The sequence below is a fragment of the Carcharodon carcharias genome, chromosome 2 (genome assembly GCF_017639515.1).
Source record: "Carcharodon carcharias isolate sCarCar2 chromosome 2, sCarCar2.pri, whole genome shotgun sequence".
In the NCBI taxonomy this organism is placed as follows: domain Eukaryota; kingdom Metazoa; phylum Chordata; class Chondrichthyes; order Lamniformes; family Lamnidae; genus Carcharodon; species Carcharodon carcharias.
The window spans coordinates 8,889,028-8,908,369 of NC_054468.1; the positions used below are offsets into that span (position 1 = coordinate 8,889,028).

Here is a 19,342-nt window from a genome sequence, read left to right on the forward strand (position 1 = left end):
GACAGACTCGTCCCCACCAGAAATTGTACCCCAGTGTTATTCAGTAACAGACACGTCCCCACCAGTAGTGTACCGCAGTGTTAGATTAACAGACCTGTCTCCATCAGTACTGTACCCCAGTGTTATACAGTGACAGACCCGTCCCTACCAGTACTGTACCCCAGTGTTATACAGTGATAGAACTGTCCCCACTTATATTGTACCCCAGTGTTATACACTGACATAACTGTCCCCACCAGTACTGTACCAAAGCGTTATGCAGTGACAGACCTCTCCCCACCAGTACTGTACGCCAGTGTTAAACAGTGACAGACCCATCCGCACCAGTACTGTACCCCAGTGTTATACAGTGACAGACCCCTCCCCACCAGTACTGTACCCCAGTGTTATACAGTGACAGACCCGTCCCCACCAGTACTGTACCCCAGTGTTCGACAGTGACAGACCTGTCCCCACCAGTACTGTACCCCAGTGTTATACAGTGACAGACCTGTCCCAACCAGTACTGTACCCCAGTGTTATACAGTGACAGACCTGTCCCAAGCAGTACTGTACCCCAGTGTTATACACTGATAGACCCTGTACCCATCAGTACTGTACCCCAGTGTTAGACCGTGACAGACACATCCCCACCATTATTGTACATCGGTTTTATACAGTGACAGACCTGTCCCCACCAGTATTGTACTCCAGTGTTATACAGTGACAGACCTGTCCACACCAGTACTGTACCCCAGTGTTATAAAGTGACAGATCCGTCCCCACCAGTACTGTACCCCAGCGTTATACAGTGACAGACCTGTCCCCACCAGTACTGTACCCCAGTATTATACAGTGACAGACACAGCCCCACCAGTATTGTACCCCAATGTTATACAGCAACAGACCTGTCCCCACCAGTACTGTGTGCCAGTGTTATACAGTGACAGACCCATCCGCACCAGTACTGTACCCCAGTGTTATACAGTGACAGACCCCTCCCCACCAGTACTGTACCCCAGTGTTATACAGTGACAGACCCGTCCCCAACAGCACAGTACCCCAGTGTTATACTCAGTGTTATACACTGAGAGACCCAGTACTCATCAGTACTGGACCCCAGTGTTCAACAGTGACAGACCTGTCCCCACCAGAACTGTACCCCAATGTTATGCAGAGACAGACCTGTCCCCACCAGTTCTGTACCCCAGTGTTATAAAGTGACAGACCCGTACCCATCAGTAATGTAATCCAGGGTTATACGGTCACAGACCTGTCCCCACCAGTAACTGTACCCCAGTGTTATACACTGAGAGACCCAGTACTCATCAGTACTGGACCACAGTGTTATACAGAGTTAGACCTGTCCCCACCAGTACTGTACCCCAGTGTTGTACAGTGACAGACCTGTCCACACCAGCGCTCTACTCCAGTGTTATACAGTGACAGACCTGTCCCCTCCAGTACTGTACCCCGGTGTTAGACAGTGACAGACCCGTCCCAAATAGTACTGTACCACAGTTTTATACAATGGCAGACACGTCCCCACAAGTACTGTACCCCAGTGCTTTACAGTGACAGACCCGTCACCACTAGTACTGTACCCCAGTGTTATATAATGACAGATCTGTCCCCACCAGTACTGTACCACAGTGTTACACAGTAACAGACCTGCCCCCACCAGTACGGTACACCAGTGTTAGACAGTGGCAGACACGTCCCCACCAGTACTGTACCACAGAGTTATACAGTGACAGACCTGTCCCCACAAGTACTGTACCCCAGTGTTATACAGTGACAGACCTGTCCCCATAGGTACTGTACCCCAGTGTTAGACCATGACGGACACATCCCCACCAGTACTGTACCACATTGTTATACAGTGAGAGACCTGTCCCCACCAGTACTGTACCCCAATGTTATAAAGTGACAGACCTGTCCCCACCAGTACTGTACCCCAGTTTTAGACAATGACAGACCTGTCCCCACCAGTACTGTACCCCAGTGATATACAGTGACAGACCTGTCCCAACCAGTACTGTACCCCAGTGTTATACAGTGACAAACCTGTCCCAACCAGTACTGTACCCCAGTGTTATACACTGATAGACCCTGTACCCATCAGTACTGTACCCCAGTGTTAGACCGTGACAGACACATCCCCACCATTATTGTACATCGGTTTTATACAGTGACAGACCTGTCCCCACCAGTATTGTACTCCAGTGTTATACAGTGACAGACCTGTCCACACCAGTACTGTACCCCAGTGTTATAAAGTGACAGATCCGTCCCCACCAGTACTGTACCCCAGCGTTATACAGTGACAGACGCGACCCTACCAGTACTGTACCACAGTGTTATACATGAACAGACCCGTCCCCACCTGCACGGTATTCCAGTGTTATACAGTGACAAACCTGTCCCCACCAGTACTGTACCCTAGTGTTATACAGTAACAGACCTGTCCCCACCTGCACGGTATCCCAGTGTTACATAGTGACAGACCTGACTCAACCAGTTCTGTACCCCAGTGTTATACAGTCACAGAAAGATCCCCACCAGTACTGTACCCCAGTGTTACAGAGCGACAGACCTGTCCCCACAAGTATTGTACCCCAGTGTTAGACAGTGACAGACCCGTCCCCACCAGTACTGTTCCCTAGTTTTAAACAGTGGCAGACATGTCCCCACCAGTACTGTACCCCGGGGAAATACAGTGACAGACCTGTCTCCACCAGTACTGTACCCCAGTGTTACACAGTGACAGACCTGTCCCCACCAGTACTGTACCCCAGTGTTATACACTGATAACGCTGTACCAATTAGCACTGTACCCCAGTGTTAGACAGTGACAGACACATCCACACCAGTATTGTACATCGGTTTTATACAGTGACAGACTCGTCCCCACCAGAAATTGTACCCCAGTGTTATTCAGTAACAGACACGTCCCCACCAGTAGTGTACCGCAGTGTTAGATTAACAGACCTGTCTCCATCAGTACTGTACCCCAGTGTTATACAGTGACAGACCCGTCCCTACCAGTACTGTACCCCAGTGTTATACAGTGATAGAACTGTCCCCACTTATATTGTACCCCAGTGTTATACACTGACATAACTGTCCCCACCAGTACTGTACCAAAGCGTTATGCAGTGACAGACCTCTCCCCACCAGTACTGTACGCCAGTGTTAAACAGTGACAGACCCATCCGCACCAGTACTGTACCCCAGTGTTATACAGTGACAGACCCCTCCCCACCAGTACTGTACCCCAGTGTTATACAGTGACAGACCCGTCCCCACCAGTACTGTACCCCAGTGTTCGACAGTGACAGACCTGTCCCCACCAGTACTGTACCCCAGTGTTATACAGTGACAGACCTGTCCCAACCAGTACTGTACCCCAGTGTTATACAGTGACAGACCTGTCCCAAGCAGTACTGTACCCCAGTGTTATACACTGATAGACCCTGTACCCATCAGTACTGTACCCCAGTGTTAGACCGTGACAGACACATCCCCACCATTATTGTACATCGGTTTTATACAGTGACAGACCTGTCCCCACCAGTATTGTACTCCAGTGTTATACAGTGACAGACCTGTCCACACCAGTACTGTACCCCAGTGTTATAAAGTGACAGATCCGTCCCCACCAGTACTGTACCCCAGCGTTATACAGTGACAGACCTGTCCCCACCAGTACTGTACCCCAGTATTATACAGTGACAGACACAGCCCCACCAGTATTGTACCCCAATGTTATACAGCAACAGACCTGTCCCCACCAGTACTGTGTGCCAGTGTTATACAGTGACAGACCCATCCGCACCAGTACTGTACCCCAGTGTTATACAGTGACAGACCCCTCCCCACCAGTACTGTACCCCAGTGTTATACAGTGACAGACCCGTCCCCAACAGCACAGTACCCCAGTGTTATACTCAGTGTTATACACTGAGAGACCCAGTACTCATCAGTACTGGATCCCAGTGTTCAACAGTGACAGACCTGTCCCCACCAGAACTGTACCCCAATGTTATGCAGAGACAGACCTGTCCCCACCAGTTCTGTACCCCAGTGTTATAAAGTGACAGACCCGTACCCATCAGTAATGTAATCCAGGGTTATACGGTCACAGACCTGTCCCCACCAGTAACTGTACCCCAGTGTTATACACTGAGAGACCCAGTACTCATCAGTACTGGACCACAGTGTTATACAGAGTTAGACCTGTCCCCACCAGTACTGTACCCCAGTGTTGTACAGTGACAGACCTGTCCACACCAGCGCTCTACTCCAGTGTTATACAGTGACAGACCTGTCCCCTCCAGTACTGTACCCCGGTGTTAGACAGTGACAGACCCGTCCCAAATAGTACTGTACCACAGTTTTATACAATGGCAGACACGTCCCCACAAGTACTGTACCCCAGTGCTTTACAGTGACAGACCCGTCACCACTAGTACTGTACCCCAGTGTTATATAATGACAGATCTGTCCCCACCAGTACTGTACCACAGTGTTACACAGTAACAGACCTGCCCCCACCAGTACGGTACACCAGTGTTAGACAGTGGCAGACACGTCCCCACCAGTACTGTACCACAGAGTTATACAGTGACAGACCTGTCCCCACAAGTACTGTACCCCAGTGTTATACAGTGACAGACCTGTCCCCATAGGTACTGTACCCCAGTGTTAGACCATGACGGACACATCCCCACCAGTACTGTACCACATTGTTATACAGTGAGAGACCTGTCCCCACCAGTACTGTACCCCAATGTTATAAAGTGACAGACCTGTCCCCACCAGTACTGTACCCCAGTTTTAGACAATGACAGACCTGTCCCCACCAGTACTGTACCCCAGTGATATACAGTGACAGACCTGTCCCAACCAGTACTGTACCCCAGTGTTATACAGTGACAAACCTGTCCCAACCAGTACTGTACCCCAGTGTTATACACTGATAGACCCTGTACCCATCAGTACTGTACCCCAGTGTTAGACCGTGACAGACACATCCCCACCATTATTGTACATCGGTTTTATACAGTGACAGACCTGTCCCCACCAGTATTGTACTCCGGTGTTATACAGTGACAGACCAGTCCTCACCAGTACTGTACCCCAGTGTTATACAGTGACAGACCCGTCCCCACCAGTACTGTAGCACAGTGTAATACAGTAACAGACCCGTCCTCACCAGTACTGTACACCAGTGTTATACAGTAACAGACCTCTCCCCACCAGTACTGTACCCCAGTGTTATACACTGACAGACCTCTCACCACCAGTACTGTACCCCAGTGTTATACAGTGACAGACCTGTCCACACCAGTACTGTACCCCAGTGTTATACAGTGACAGACCTGTCCCCACCAGTACTGTACCCCAGTGTTATACAGTGACAGACCTGTCCCCACCTGTACTGTACCCCAGTGTTATACAGTGACAGATCCGTCCCCACCAGTACTGTACCCCAGCGTTATACAGTGACAGACCCGTCCACACCAGTACTGTACCCCAGTGTTATACAGAGACAGACCCGTCCCCACCTGTACTGTACCCCAATGTTAAAAAGTGACAGACACGTCCCCACCAGTACTGTACCCCAGTTTTATACAGTGTGAGACCTGTCCCCACCAGTACTGTAACCCAGTGTTAAAAAGTGACAAACCTGTCCCCACCAGTACTGTACCCCAGTGTTAAACAGTAACAGACCTGTCCCCACCAGTACTGTACCACAGTGTTATAAAGTGACAGACCTGTCCCCACCAGTACTGTACCCCAGTGTTAAACAGTAACAGACCTGTCCCCACCAGTACTGTACCCCAGTGGTATACAGTGACTGACCTGACCCCACCAGTACTGTACCCCAGTGTTATACAGTGACAGACACATCCCCACCAGCATTGTACCCCAATGTTATACAGTGACAGACCTGTCCCCACCAGTACTGTACCCCAGTGTTATACAGTGACAGACCCGTCCCCAGCAGTACTGTACCCCAGTGTTATACACTGACAGACCCGTCCCCACCTGTACTGTACCCCAATGTTATAAAGTGACAGACACGTCCCCACCAGTACTGTACCCCAGTGTTATACGGTGTGAGACCCGTCCCCACCTGTACTGTACCCCAATGTTATAAAGTGACAGACACGTCCCCACCAGTACTGTATCCCAGTGTTATACAGTGTGAGACCCGTCCCCACCAGTACTGTAACCCAGTGTCATAAAGCGACAAACCTGCCTCCACCAGTACTGTACCCCAGTGTTATAGTGACAGACCTGTCCACACCAGTACTGTACCCCAGTGTTATACAGTGACAGACCTGTACCCACAAGTACTGTACCCCAGTGTTATACAGTGACAGACCTGTCCCCACCAGGAATGTACCACAGTGTTATACAGTGACAGACCTGTCCCCACCAGTACTGTACCCCAGTGTTATACAGTGACAGACCTATCCCCACCAGTGCTGTACCCCAGTGTTATACAGTGACAGACACAGCCCCACCAGTATTGTACCCCAATGTTATACAGCAACAGACCTGTCCCCACCAGTACTGTATGCCAGTGTTATACAGTGACAGACCCATCCGCACCAGTACTGTACCCCAGTGTTATACAGTGACAGACCCCTCCCCACCAGTACTGTACCCCAGTGTTATACAGGGACAGAACCGTCCCCAACAGCACAGTACCCCAGTGTTCGACAGTGACAGACCTGTCCCCACCAGAACTGTACCCCAATGTTATGCAGAGACAGACCTGTCCCCACCAGTTCTGTACCCCAGTGTTATAAAGTGACAGACCCGTACCCATCAGTAATGTAATCCAGGGTTATACAGTCACAGACCTGTCCCCACCAGTACTGTACCCCAATGTTATACACTGAGAGACCCAGTACTCATCAGTACTGGACCCCAGTGTTATACAGAGTTAGACCTGTCCCCACCAGTATTGTACCCCAGTGTTGTACAGTGACAGACCTGTCCACACCAGCGCTCTACTCCAGTGTTATACAGTGACAGACCTGTCCCCTCCAGTACTGTACCCCGGTGTTATACAGTGACAGACCTGTCCTCACCAGTACTGTACCCCAGTGTTATACAGTGACAGACCCGTCCCCACCAGTACTGTACCACAGTGTAATACAGTAACAGACCCGTCCTCACCAGTACTGTACACCAGTGTTATACAGTAACAGACCTCTCCCCACCAGTACTGTACCCCAGTGTTATACAGTGACAGACCCGTCCCCACCAGTAACGTACCACAGTGTTATACACTGACAGACCTACCCCCGACAAGTATGGTTCCCCAGTGTTATACAATGACAGACCTGTCCCCACAAGTACTGTACCCAAGTGTTATACAGTGACAGAGCCGTCCCCACCAATACTGAACCCCAGTGTTATACAGTGAGACCGTTACCACCAGTACTGTACTCCAGTGTTATAGAGACAGACCCGTCCCCAACTGTACTGTACCCCAGTGTTATACAGAGACAGACCCGTCCCCACCTGTACTGTACCCCAATGTTATAAAGTGACAGACACGTCGCCACCAGTACTGTACTCCAGTGTTATACAGTGTGAGACCCGTCCCCACCAGTAATGTAACCCAGTGTCATAAAGTGACAAACCTGTCCCCACCAGTACTGTACCCCAGTGTTATACAGTGACAGACCTGTCCCCACTAGTACTGTACCCCAGTGTTATAAAGTGACAGACCTGTCCCCACCAGTACTGTACCCCAGTGTTATACAGTGACAGACACATCCCCAGCAGTATTGTACCCCAATGTTATACAGTAACAGACCTGTCCCCACCTGCACTGTTCCCGTGTTATACAGTAACATACCTGTCCCCAAGAGTACTGAACCCCAGTGTTACACAGTGACAGACCCGTCCCCACCAGTACTGTACCCCAGTGTTATACAGTGACAGACCTCTCACCACCAGTACTGTACCCCAGTGTTATACAGTGACAGACCTGTCCCCACCAGTACTGTACCCCAGTGTTATACAGTGACAGACCTGTCCCCACCAGTACTGTACCCCAGTGTTATACAGAGACAGACCCATCCCCACCTGTACTGTACCCCAGTGTTATACAGAGATAGACCCGTCCCCACCTGTACTGTACCCCAATGTTATAAAGTGACAGACACGTCCCCACCAGTACTGTACCCCAGTGTTATACAGTGTGAGACCTGTCCCCACCAGTACTGTAACCCAGTGTTACAAAGTGACAAACCTGTCCCCACCAGTACTGTACCCCAGTGTTATACAGTGACAGACCTGTCCCCACCAGTACTGTACCCCAGTGTTATACAGTGACAGACCTGTCCCCACCAGTACTGTACCCCAGTGTTATACAGTGACAGACCTGTCCCCACCAGTACTGTACACCAGTGGTATACAGTGACTGACCTGACCCCACCAGTCCTGTACCCCAGCGTTATACAGTGACAGACACATCCCCACCAGTATTGTACACCAATGTTATACAGTAACAGACCTGTCCCCACCAGTACTGTACCCCAGTGTTATACAGTGACAGACCCGACCCACCAGTACTGAACCCCAGTGTTATACACTGACAGACCCGTCCCCACCTGTACTGTACCCCAATGTTTTAAAGTGACAGACCCGTCCCCACCAGTACTGTACCCCAGTGTTATACAGTGTGAGACCCATCCCCACCAGTACTGTACCCAAATGTTATAAAGTGACAGACACGTCCCCACCAGTACTGTACCGCAGTGTTATACAGTGTGAGACCCGTCCCCACCAGTACTGTAACCCAGTGTCATAAAGTGACAAACCTGTCCCCACCAGTACTGTACCCCAGTGTTATACAGTGACAGACCTGTCCCCACCAGTACTGTACCTCAGTGTTATACAGTGACAGACCTATCCCCACCAGTACTGTACCCCAGTGTTATACGGTGGCCGACACAGCCCCACCAGTATTGTACCCCAATGTTATACAGTAACATACCTGTCCCCACCAGTACTGAAACCCAGTATTACACAGTGACAGACCCGTCCCCACCAGTACTGTACCCCAGTGTTATACACTGACAGACCTCTCCCCACCAGTACTGTACCCCAGTGTTATACACTGACAGACCTCTCCCCACCAGTACTGTACCCCAGTGTTATACAGTGACAGACCTGTCCCCACCAGTACTGTACCCCAGTGTTATACAGTGACAGACCTGTCCCCACCAGTACTGTACCCCAGTGTTATACAGTGACAGACCTGTCCCCACCAGTACTGTACCCCAGTGTTATACAGTGACAGATCCGTCCCCACCAGTACTGTACCCCAGCGTTATACAGTGACAGACCCGTCCACACCAATACTGTACCCCAGTGTTATACAGAGAACAACCCCTCCCTACCAGTACTGTACCACAGTGTTATACATGAACAGACCCGTCCCCACCTGCACTGTATCCCAGTGTTATACAGTGACAGACCTGTCCCCACCAATACTGTACCCTAGTGTTATACAGTAACAGACCTGTCCCCACCTGCACGGTATCCCAGTGTTATACAGTGACAGACCTGACTCAACCAGTTCTGTACCCAAGTGTTATACAGTGATAGACACATCCCCACCAGTACTGTACCCCAGTGTTACAGAGCGACAGACCTGTCCCCACCAGTATTGTACCCCAGTGTTAGACAGTGACAGACCCGTCCCCACCAGTAGTGTATCCCAGTGTTATAGATTAACAGACCTGTCTCCACCAGTACTGTACCCCAGTGTTATACAGTGACAGACCCATCCGCACCAGTACAGTACCCCAGTGCTATACAGTGACAGATCCGTCCCCACCAGTACTGTACCCCAGTGTTAAACAGTGATGGACCTGTCCGCACTTATATTGTACCCCAGTGTTATACACTGACATAACTGTCCCCACCAGTACTGTACCAAAGCGTTATGCAGTGACAGACCTCTCCCCACCAGTACTGTACCCCAGTGTTATACTGTGACAGATCCGTCCCCACCAGTACTGTACCCCAGTGTTATACAGTGACAGACCCGTCCCCACCAGAACTGTACCCCAATATTATACAGAGACAGACCTGTCCCCACCAGTTCTGTACCCCAGGTTATAAAGTGACAGACCCGTCCCCACCAGTAATGTAATCCAGGGTTATACAGTCACAGACCTGTCCACACCAGTACTGTACCCCAGTGTTATACACTGAGAGACCCAGTACTCATCAGTACTGGACCCCAGTGTTAACAATGATAGACCTGTCCCCACTAGTACTGTACCCCAGTGTTATACAGTGACAGACCAGTCCACACCAGCGCTCTACTCCACTGATATACAGTGACAGACCTGTCCCCTCCAGTACTGTACCCTGGTGTTATACAGTAACAGACCTGTCCTCACCAGTACTGTACCCCAGTGTTATACAGTGACAGACCTGTCCCCACCAGGACTGTACCACAGTGTAATACAGTAACAGACCCGTCCCCACCAGTACTGTACACCAGTGTTATACAGTAACAGACCTGTCCCCACCAGTACTGTACCCCAGTGTTATACAGTGACAGACCCGTCCCCACCAGTAATGTACCCCAGTGTTATACAGTGAAAGTCCTCTCCCCACCAGTACTGTACCCCAGTGTTATACACTGACAGACCTACCCCCCACAAGTACGGTTCCCCAGTGTTATACAATGACAGACCTGTCCTAACAAGTACTGTACCCCAGTGTTATACAGTGACAGAGCCGTCCCCACCAATACTGAACCCCAGTGTTATACAGTGTGAGACCCGTCCCCACCAGTACTGTAACCCAGTGTTATACGGTGACAAACCTGTCCCCACCAGTACTGTACCCCAGTGTTATACAGTGACAGACCGGTCCCCACCAGTACTGTACCCCAGTGTTATACAGTGACAGACACAGCCCCACCAGTATTGTACCCCAATGTTATACAGTAACAGACCTGTCCCCACCAGTACTGTACCCATGTTATACAGTAACATACCTGTCCCCACCAGTACTGAAACCCAGTGTTATACAGTGACAGACCTGTCCCCACCAGTACTGTACCCCAGTGTTATACAGTGACAGACACAGCCCCACCAGTATTGTACCCCAATGTTATACAGTAACAGACCTGTCCCCACCAGTACTGTACCCGTGTTATACAGTAACATACCTGTCCCCACCAGTACTGAAACCCAGTATTACACAGTGACAGACCCGTCCCCACCAGTACTGTACCCCAGTGTTATACACTGACAGACCTCTCCCCACCAATACTGTACCCCAGTGTTATACAGTGACAGACCCGTCCACACCAGTACTGTACCCCAGTGTTATACAGTGACAGATCTGTCCCCACCAGTACTGTACCCCAGTGTTATACAGTGACAGACCTGTCCCCACCAGTACTGTACCCCAGTGTTATACAGTAACATACCTGTCCCCACCAGTACTGAAACCCAGTATTACACAGTGACAGACCCATCCACACCAGTACTGTACCCCAGTGTTATACACTGACAGACCTCTCCCCACCAATACTGTACCCCAGTGTTATACAGTGACAGACCCGTCCACACCAGTACTGTACCCCAGTGTTATACAGTGACAGACCTGTCCCCACCAGTACTGTACCCCACTGTTATACAGTGACAGACCTGTCCCCACCAGTACTGTACCCCAGTGTTATACAGTGACAGATCCGTCCCCACCAGTACTGTACCCCAGTGTTATACAGTGACAGACCTGTCCCCACCTGCACGGTATCCCAGTGTTATACAGTGACAGACCTGACTCAACCAGTTCTGTACCCAAGTGTTATACAGTGATAGACACATCCCCACCAGTACTGTACCCCAGTGTTACAGAGCGACAGACCTGTCCCCACCAGTATTGTACCCCAGTGTTAGACAGTGACAGACCCGTCCCCACCAGTAGTGTATCCCAGTGTTATAGATTAACAGACCTGTCTCCACCAGTACTGTACCCCAGTGTTATACAGTGACAGACCTCTCACCACCAGTACTGTACCCCAGTGTTATACAGTGACAGACCTGTCCCCACCAGTACTGTACCACAGTGTTATACAGAGACAGACCCATCCCCACCTGTACTGTACCCCAGTGTTATACAGAGACAGACCCGTCCCCACCAGTACTGTACCCCAGTGTTATACAGTGTGAGACCTGTACCCACCAGTACTGTACCCTAGTGTTATAAAGTGACAAACCTGTCCCCATCAGTACTGTACCCCAGTGTTATACAGTGACAGACCTGTCCCCACCAGTACTGTACCCCATTGTTATACAGTGACTGACCTGACCCCACCAGTACTGTACCCCAGTGTTATACAGTGACAGACACATCCCCACCAGTATTGTTCCCCAATGTTATACAGTAACAGACCTGTCCCCACCAGTACTGTATCCCAGTGTTATACACTGACAGACCCGTCCCCACCTGTACTGTACCCCAATGTTATAAAGTGACAGACACGTCCCCACCAGTACTGTACCCCAGTGTTATGTAGTGTGAGACCCGTCCCCACCAATACTGTACCCCAGTGTTAAACAGTGAGACCGTTACCACCAGTACTGTACTCCAGTGTTATACAGTGACAGACCAGTCCCCACCAGTACTGTACCCCAGTGTTATACAGAGACAGACCCGTCCCCACCTGTACTGTACCCCAATGTTATAAAGTGACAGACACGTCGCCACCAGTACTGTACCCCAATGTTATACAGTGTGAGACCCGTCCCCACCAGTACTGTAACCCAGTGTTATAAAGTGACAAACCTGTCCCCATCAGTACTGTACCCCAGTGTTATACAGTGACAGACCTGTCCCCACCAGTACTGTACCCCAGTGTTATACAGTGACAGACCTGTCCCCACCAGTACTGTACCCCAGTGTTATACAGTGACTGACCTGACCCCACCAGTACTGTACCCCAGTGTTATACAGTGACAGACACATCCCCACCAGTATTGTACCCCAATGTTATACAGTAACAGACCTGTCCCCACCAGTACTGTATCCCAGTGTTATACACTGACAGACCCGTCCCCACCTGTACTGTACCCCAATGTTATAAAGTGACAGACACGTCCCCACCAGTACTGTACCCCAGTGTTATACAGTGTGAGACCCGTCCCCACCAATACTGTACCCCAGTGTTAAACAGTGAGACCATTACAACCAGTACTGTACTCCAGTGTTATACAGTGACAGACCAGTCCCCACCAGTACTGTACCCCAGTGTTATACAGAGACAGACCCGTCCCCACCTGTACTGTACCCCAATGTTATAAAGTGACAGACACGTCGCCACCAGTACTGTACCCCAGTGTTATACAGTGTGAGACCCGTCCCCACCAGTACTGTAACCCAGTGTTATACGGTGACAAACCTGTCCGCACTAGTACTGTACCCCAGTGTTATACAGTGACAGACCAGTCCCCACCAGTACTGTACCCCAGTGTTATACAGAGACAGACCCATCCCCACCTGTACTGTACCCCAGTGTTATACAGAGACAGATCCGTCCCCACCTGTACTGTACCCCAGTGTTATACAGTGACAGACTCATCCCCACCAGTATTGTACGCCAGTGGTATACAGTGACAGACCCGTCCCCAACAGTACTGTACCCCAGTGTTATACAGCAACAGACCCATCCCCACCAGTATTGTACCCCAGTGTTATACAGTGACAGACCCGTCCCCACCAGTACTGTACCCCAGTGTTATACAGTGACAGACCCGTCCCCACCAGTACTGTACCCCAGTGTTACACAGTGACAGACCCGTCCCCACCAGTACTGTACCCCAGTGTTATACACTGACAGACCTCTCCCCACCAGTACTGTACCCCAGTGTTATACAGTGACAGACCTGTCCCCACCAGTACTGTACCCCAGTGTTGTACAGTGACAGACCTGTCCCCACCAGTACTGTACCCCAGTGTTCTACAGTGACAGACCTGTCCCCACCAGTACTGTACCCCAGTGTTATACAGTAACAGACCTGTCCCCACGAGTTCTGTACCCCCTTGTTTAACAATGACAGTCCCGTCACCCCCAATACTGTACGCCAATGTTATACAGTGAGACCTGTCCCCACCAGTACTGTACCCCAGTGCTATACATTGACAGACCCGTCCCCACCATTACTGTAGCCCAGTGTTATACAGTGACAGACCTGTCCCCACCAGTACTGTACCCCAGTGTTATACAGTGACAGACCTGTCCCCACCAGTACTGTACACCAGTGTTATACAGTGACAGACCTGTCCCCACCAGTACTGTACCCCAGCGTTATACAGTGACAGACACATCCCCACCAGTATTGTACCCCAGTGTTATACAGTAACAGACCTGTTCCCACCAGTACTGTACATCAGTGTTATACAATAACAGACCTGTCCCCACCAGTACTGTACCCTAGTGTTACACAGTAACAGACCCGTCCCCACCTGTACTGTACCCCAGTGTTATACAGTGAAAGACCTCTCCCCACTAGTACTGTACCCCAGTGTTATACACTGACAGACCTGTCCCCACCAGTACTGTACCCCAGTGTTATACAGTGACAGGCCTGTTTCCACCAGTACTGCACCCCAGTGTTATACAGTGACAGACCTGTCCCCACCAGTACTGCACCCCAGTGTTATACAGTGACAGACCTGTCCCCACCAGTACTGTACCCCAGTGTTATACAGTGACAGACCTGGCCCCACCACTTCTGTACCCCAGTGTTACACAGTGACAGACCTGTCCCCACCAGTACTGTACCCCAGCGTTATACAGTGACAGACCTGGCCCCACCACTTCTGTACCCCAGTGTTACACAGTGACAGACCTGTCCCCACCAGTACTGTACCCCAGTGTTATACATAGACAGACCTGTCCCCACCAATACTGTACCCCAGTCCCCAGTTAATACTATAATACTCCATGCCTCCCCACTCCAAGCTATTCCACTCCCATTCATTGCCACCCATCACATCCACCTACTGGATCTCGGCCATTGCTCTCCTATTGATGGAACTCGCTGAACCAGGCCAGGTCCTGCTCCATCCAGTGCTACTCTCTGTGCTACAGAATCCAAAGCCCACCCCATCCCTCATCTAAGTGGGGAACTCCTCTACTTCTAAGGAATTCCCACCGACATATTGGTTTTAATCCCCTCCATATGCACTGGGATTGAGAAAAAAAGGATGTCTTAGCATGGGTCCATGGGCTCTGCGTCAGAAGGTGACTGACAGCAGTTAGACATCTGCTTTGGACATTACTGCTTTGTAAAATCAGTCAACACCATCATGGCATCCATGACCTTGACTGTCACTTCGAACCTGACAACAGTCTATATGTTGAGCTATTTGAAGGAATCTGAGGCGTATTTGCAGCACGTGTGCTTAACTCTATAACACCATGTTCAATGGGTCTATAGTCAAGGCAGCCCAGTCTCAATGAAGGGAGATATCTTACCCCAGTGACATCCATAACCTTGATCGCTGCGAGCTGTCCTGTCTTGACATGTCGCCCCTGTGGAAATATAAGGTATAGCAGCATTAGTGAAGTGAATGCACACTGAACTCTGGCTAGAGGTGTCACCGTCCCAGAAGGAAAGAGAGTACACAGCCCAGATTACAGCCTGCTGGCCTTTGGTCAACCTTGACACTACTGCCGGCACCTCCTATCTCTGAGGGAGAAGGTCATGAGTTCAAGTCTCATACCAAGGCCCTCAGAACAATATCCAGGCTGACACTCACTGTGCCGCACTGTCGGAGGGTCAGTATTGAGGGAGTGCTGCACTGTCAGAGGGTCAGTGCTGAGGGAGTGCTGCAATGTCGGAGGGTAAGTACTGAGGGAGTGCTGCACTGTCGGAGGATCAGTACTGAGGGAGTGCTGCACTGTCAGAGTGTCAGTACTGAGGGAGTGCTGCACTGCCAGAGGGTCAGTACTGAGGGAGCGCTGCACTGTCGGAGGGTCAGTACTGAGGGAGTGCTGCACTGTCGCAGGGTCAGTACTGAGGGAGTGCTGCACTGTCAGAGGGTCAGTGCTGAGGGAGTGCTGCACTGTCAGAGGGTCAGTGCTGAGGGAGTGCTGCATTGTCGCAGGGTCGGTACTGAGGGAGCGCCGCACTGTCCGAGGGTCAGTACTGAGGGAGTGCCGCACTGTCGCAGGGTCAGTACTGAGGGAATGCTGCACTGTCGCAGGGTCAGTACTGAGGGAGTGCTGCACTGTCGCAGGGTCAGTACTGAGGGAGTGCTGCAATGTCGCAGGGTCAGTACTGAGGGAGTGCTGCACTGTCGCAGGGTCAGTACTGAGGGAGTGCTGCACTGTCAGAGCGTCAGTGCTGAGGGAGTGCTGCACTGTCGGTGGGTCAGTACTGAGGGAGTGCTGCACTGTCAGAGGGTCAGTACTGAGGGAGTGCTGTACTGTCGGAGGGTCAGTACTGCGGGAGTGCTGCATTGTCAGAGGGTCAGTCCTGAGGGTGCGCCGCACTGTCAGAGGGTCAGTACTGAGGGAGTGCTGCACTGTCCGAGGGTCAGTGCTGAGGGAGCTCTGCGCTGTCCGAGGGTCAGTGCTGAGGGAGTGCCGCACTGTCCGAGGATCAGCGCTGAGGGAGCACCGCACTGTCGGAGGATCAGTGCTGAGGGAGTGCTGCACTGTCGGAGGGTCATAACGGACGGAGCGCCGCACTGTCTGAGGGTCAGTATTGAGGTAGAACCGCACTGTCGGAGGATCAGTGCTAAGGGAGTGCTGCACTGTCGGAGGGTCAGTACTGAGGGTCAGTACTGAGGGAGCACTGCGCTGTCTGAGGGTCAGTGCTGAGGGAGCGCAGCACTGTTGGAGGGTCAGTGCCGAGGGAGTGCCGCATTGTTGGAGGTGCCACTTTTTGATGACAAGGCAGGCTTGCTGCTCAGGTAGATATAAAAGATCCTGTCACACTAACTCATAGAAGTGCAGGTGATTTCTGACTGGAATTTCAGTGAATAACACAACAAGGCACAGGGTAGTAAACTAAAACAAACTCCGGGAATAAAAGATGTGGAAATACAAAGAGTCATTTTGTATCATTGAGCCTGTGGTCACTCAACTGTTGTAGGAACAGTACAAGACCATTCAGCCCCTCGAGCCTGTTCCACCATTCACTTAGATCATGGCTGATCTATATCCTAACTCCTTCTGCCCGCCTTGGTTTAGTAACCCTTAAAAACATTGCATTTATATAGCGCATTTCATGAGCACCATGTGTCTCAGTGCTTTAGATCCAATAAAAACTTTTTGATGTGTGGTCACTGTTGTAATGTTGGAAACACAGCAACCAACTGGCACACAGCAAGCTCCCACAAACAGTAATGTCATAATGACCAGAGCATTGTTTTTTTTAATGATGTTGTGTGAGGGATAAACACTGATCCCCAGCTCTCCCCTGAAATAATGGCCATGAGATCTTTTACATCCATATGGACCAGGCAGAACAGGGGCCTTGGCTTAACATCTGATCCAAAAGATGGCACCTCCGACAGTGCAGCACTCCCTCAACAGACATCGATCTTCATGGTGCCTGCAGCCAACTGGAAAGCAAATAGGCTGTTAGCTGATTGGATGGTTCTTGACTGTCTGCCAAAGAGCCTTATTCCTCTCCATGGCCAATATTTTTAAAACTAACAAAAAAGTGAGAGAACTTGTTTCAAAAACACACAATTCTGTATCGCTCTCTGTAATTTATCCTCTGCATTTGCTCACAGCTGGAGTCATGAAGAGTAATCTTTAAACGATCCTGGAGACACAGTAACTCCTACTCCTGAATGCCATGTTTGGGATATTCCATTTGGCAGAGGAAAGGCTGGAGCAAAAGTGTTATTGCTAATACCACGCTCAACTTTACCTTCATCCTCTCTCCAATTTTCTCCCTGTCTCACAGTCCACTGATCCTGCTTCAAGGGGCTGCGAGCGAGGGTAAGAGAAGACTAGGTAAAGTAAAATGGAGAAGGAGAAGATGCCTTGGCCAACCTTCACTGCATGGGTTTGCTCTTGGTTGTGTTTGCAGTAACAAAACACACCACACGGGGGCAGCAATCAAGAGCATTGAGTGGTTACAATGGTTAGTCCAATCCAAGAGGGACAAGAGCAGCAAGTGGGGAAGAAATGAGACAGAGTACATTCAATGTATTTCTTTGATTTTGATATCAAGGGTATTTAAATTTTATTATTTGCTATCAGCCATGGCTCAAGGGTATCGCTCTGGCCTCTGAGTCAGAAGGCTATGGGCTAAAGGCCCCACACAGAGATTTGAACCCATAATCCAGGCTGACAAGTACAGTACTGAAAGGGTGCCACACTGTCAGAGGTGTCGTCTTTTGGATGAGACATTAAACCAAGTCTGTCCACTTAGTGGATGTCAAAGATCTCATGACACTATTTCAAAGAAGTTCAGGTGAGTTCACCCTGTGTTCTGGTCAATATTTATCCCTCAACCAACATCACTAAACAGATTATCTGGTCATTTTCTCACGTTGCTGTTTGTGGGAGCTTGCTGTGCATAAATTGGCTGTTATGTCTCCTACATTACAACAGTGACTATGTTTCAAAACTACCTCATTGGCTGTGAAGCACTTTGAGGCATCCTGAGGTCATGAAGGAGCATAGGAATACCAACCAATCTTTCTCTCAGTCTATAACACTTGCCAAAAAGCAAAAAAAAAAAACTCATTAAGCAGGTTCCAGGACTTGAAGCAGGAAGCATATTTCTATAGAGCTGGGTTTTGGGCGTCCAATCCCCCAAGAAAGCGGAGAGAAACATTGGTCACAGCTCCTACTGCTGATGAACTCCAATAAATCTTACTGGAAACCTTCAGCTCAGGCAAGAACTGAATTCAGAGAGTGGGATTGAGCTCAGCTACCACATCATCCATGGTACAGTTACCATGGAGGCTTTCCCAGCGACACCTCCTCCAATCCTGGCCCACAAGCCAAACCTAAAGTCTGTCCTAGCCAATCAGCTTTGATATTGTCATAAACTCCAAAGTATTTATCATCATTGATGATCTTGAGAAAGAGAAGCTAGGAGGGAGGGTCTAGGAATGAGAGAGAGAGAGAAGAGAGAAAGGAGACAGAAGAGAGAAAGAGGGAGAGAGAAGAGAGAAAGAGGGAGAGAGAAGAGACAAAGAGGGAGAGAGATGAGAGAAAGAGAGAGAAGAGAGGGAGAGTGAGAGAAGAGGGGGAGAGAGGAGAGAAGAGGAAGAGAGGGGGAGAGGAAGACAGAGAGAGAGACAGAGAGTGAGAGAAAGAGGGAGAGAG

General features: G+C 50.2%; 1 protein-coding gene across 6 annotated transcripts in view; it reads right to left on the reverse strand.

Moving 5' to 3' along the window:
- Positions 1 to 19,342, reverse strand: part of LOC121289917 (TRAF2 and NCK-interacting protein kinase-like) — a 348,329-nt gene that overhangs the window by 152,024 nt on the left and 176,963 nt on the right. For all 6 annotated transcript variants that reach the window (XM_041209918.1, XM_041209938.1, XM_041209930.1 and 3 more), the window contains one exon: positions 15,521 to 15,577. In XM_041209918.1, the coding sequence (XP_041065852.1) occupies positions 15,521 to 15,577 (57 nt within the window). The remainder of the gene's footprint in view (positions 1 to 15,520; positions 15,578 to 19,342) is intronic.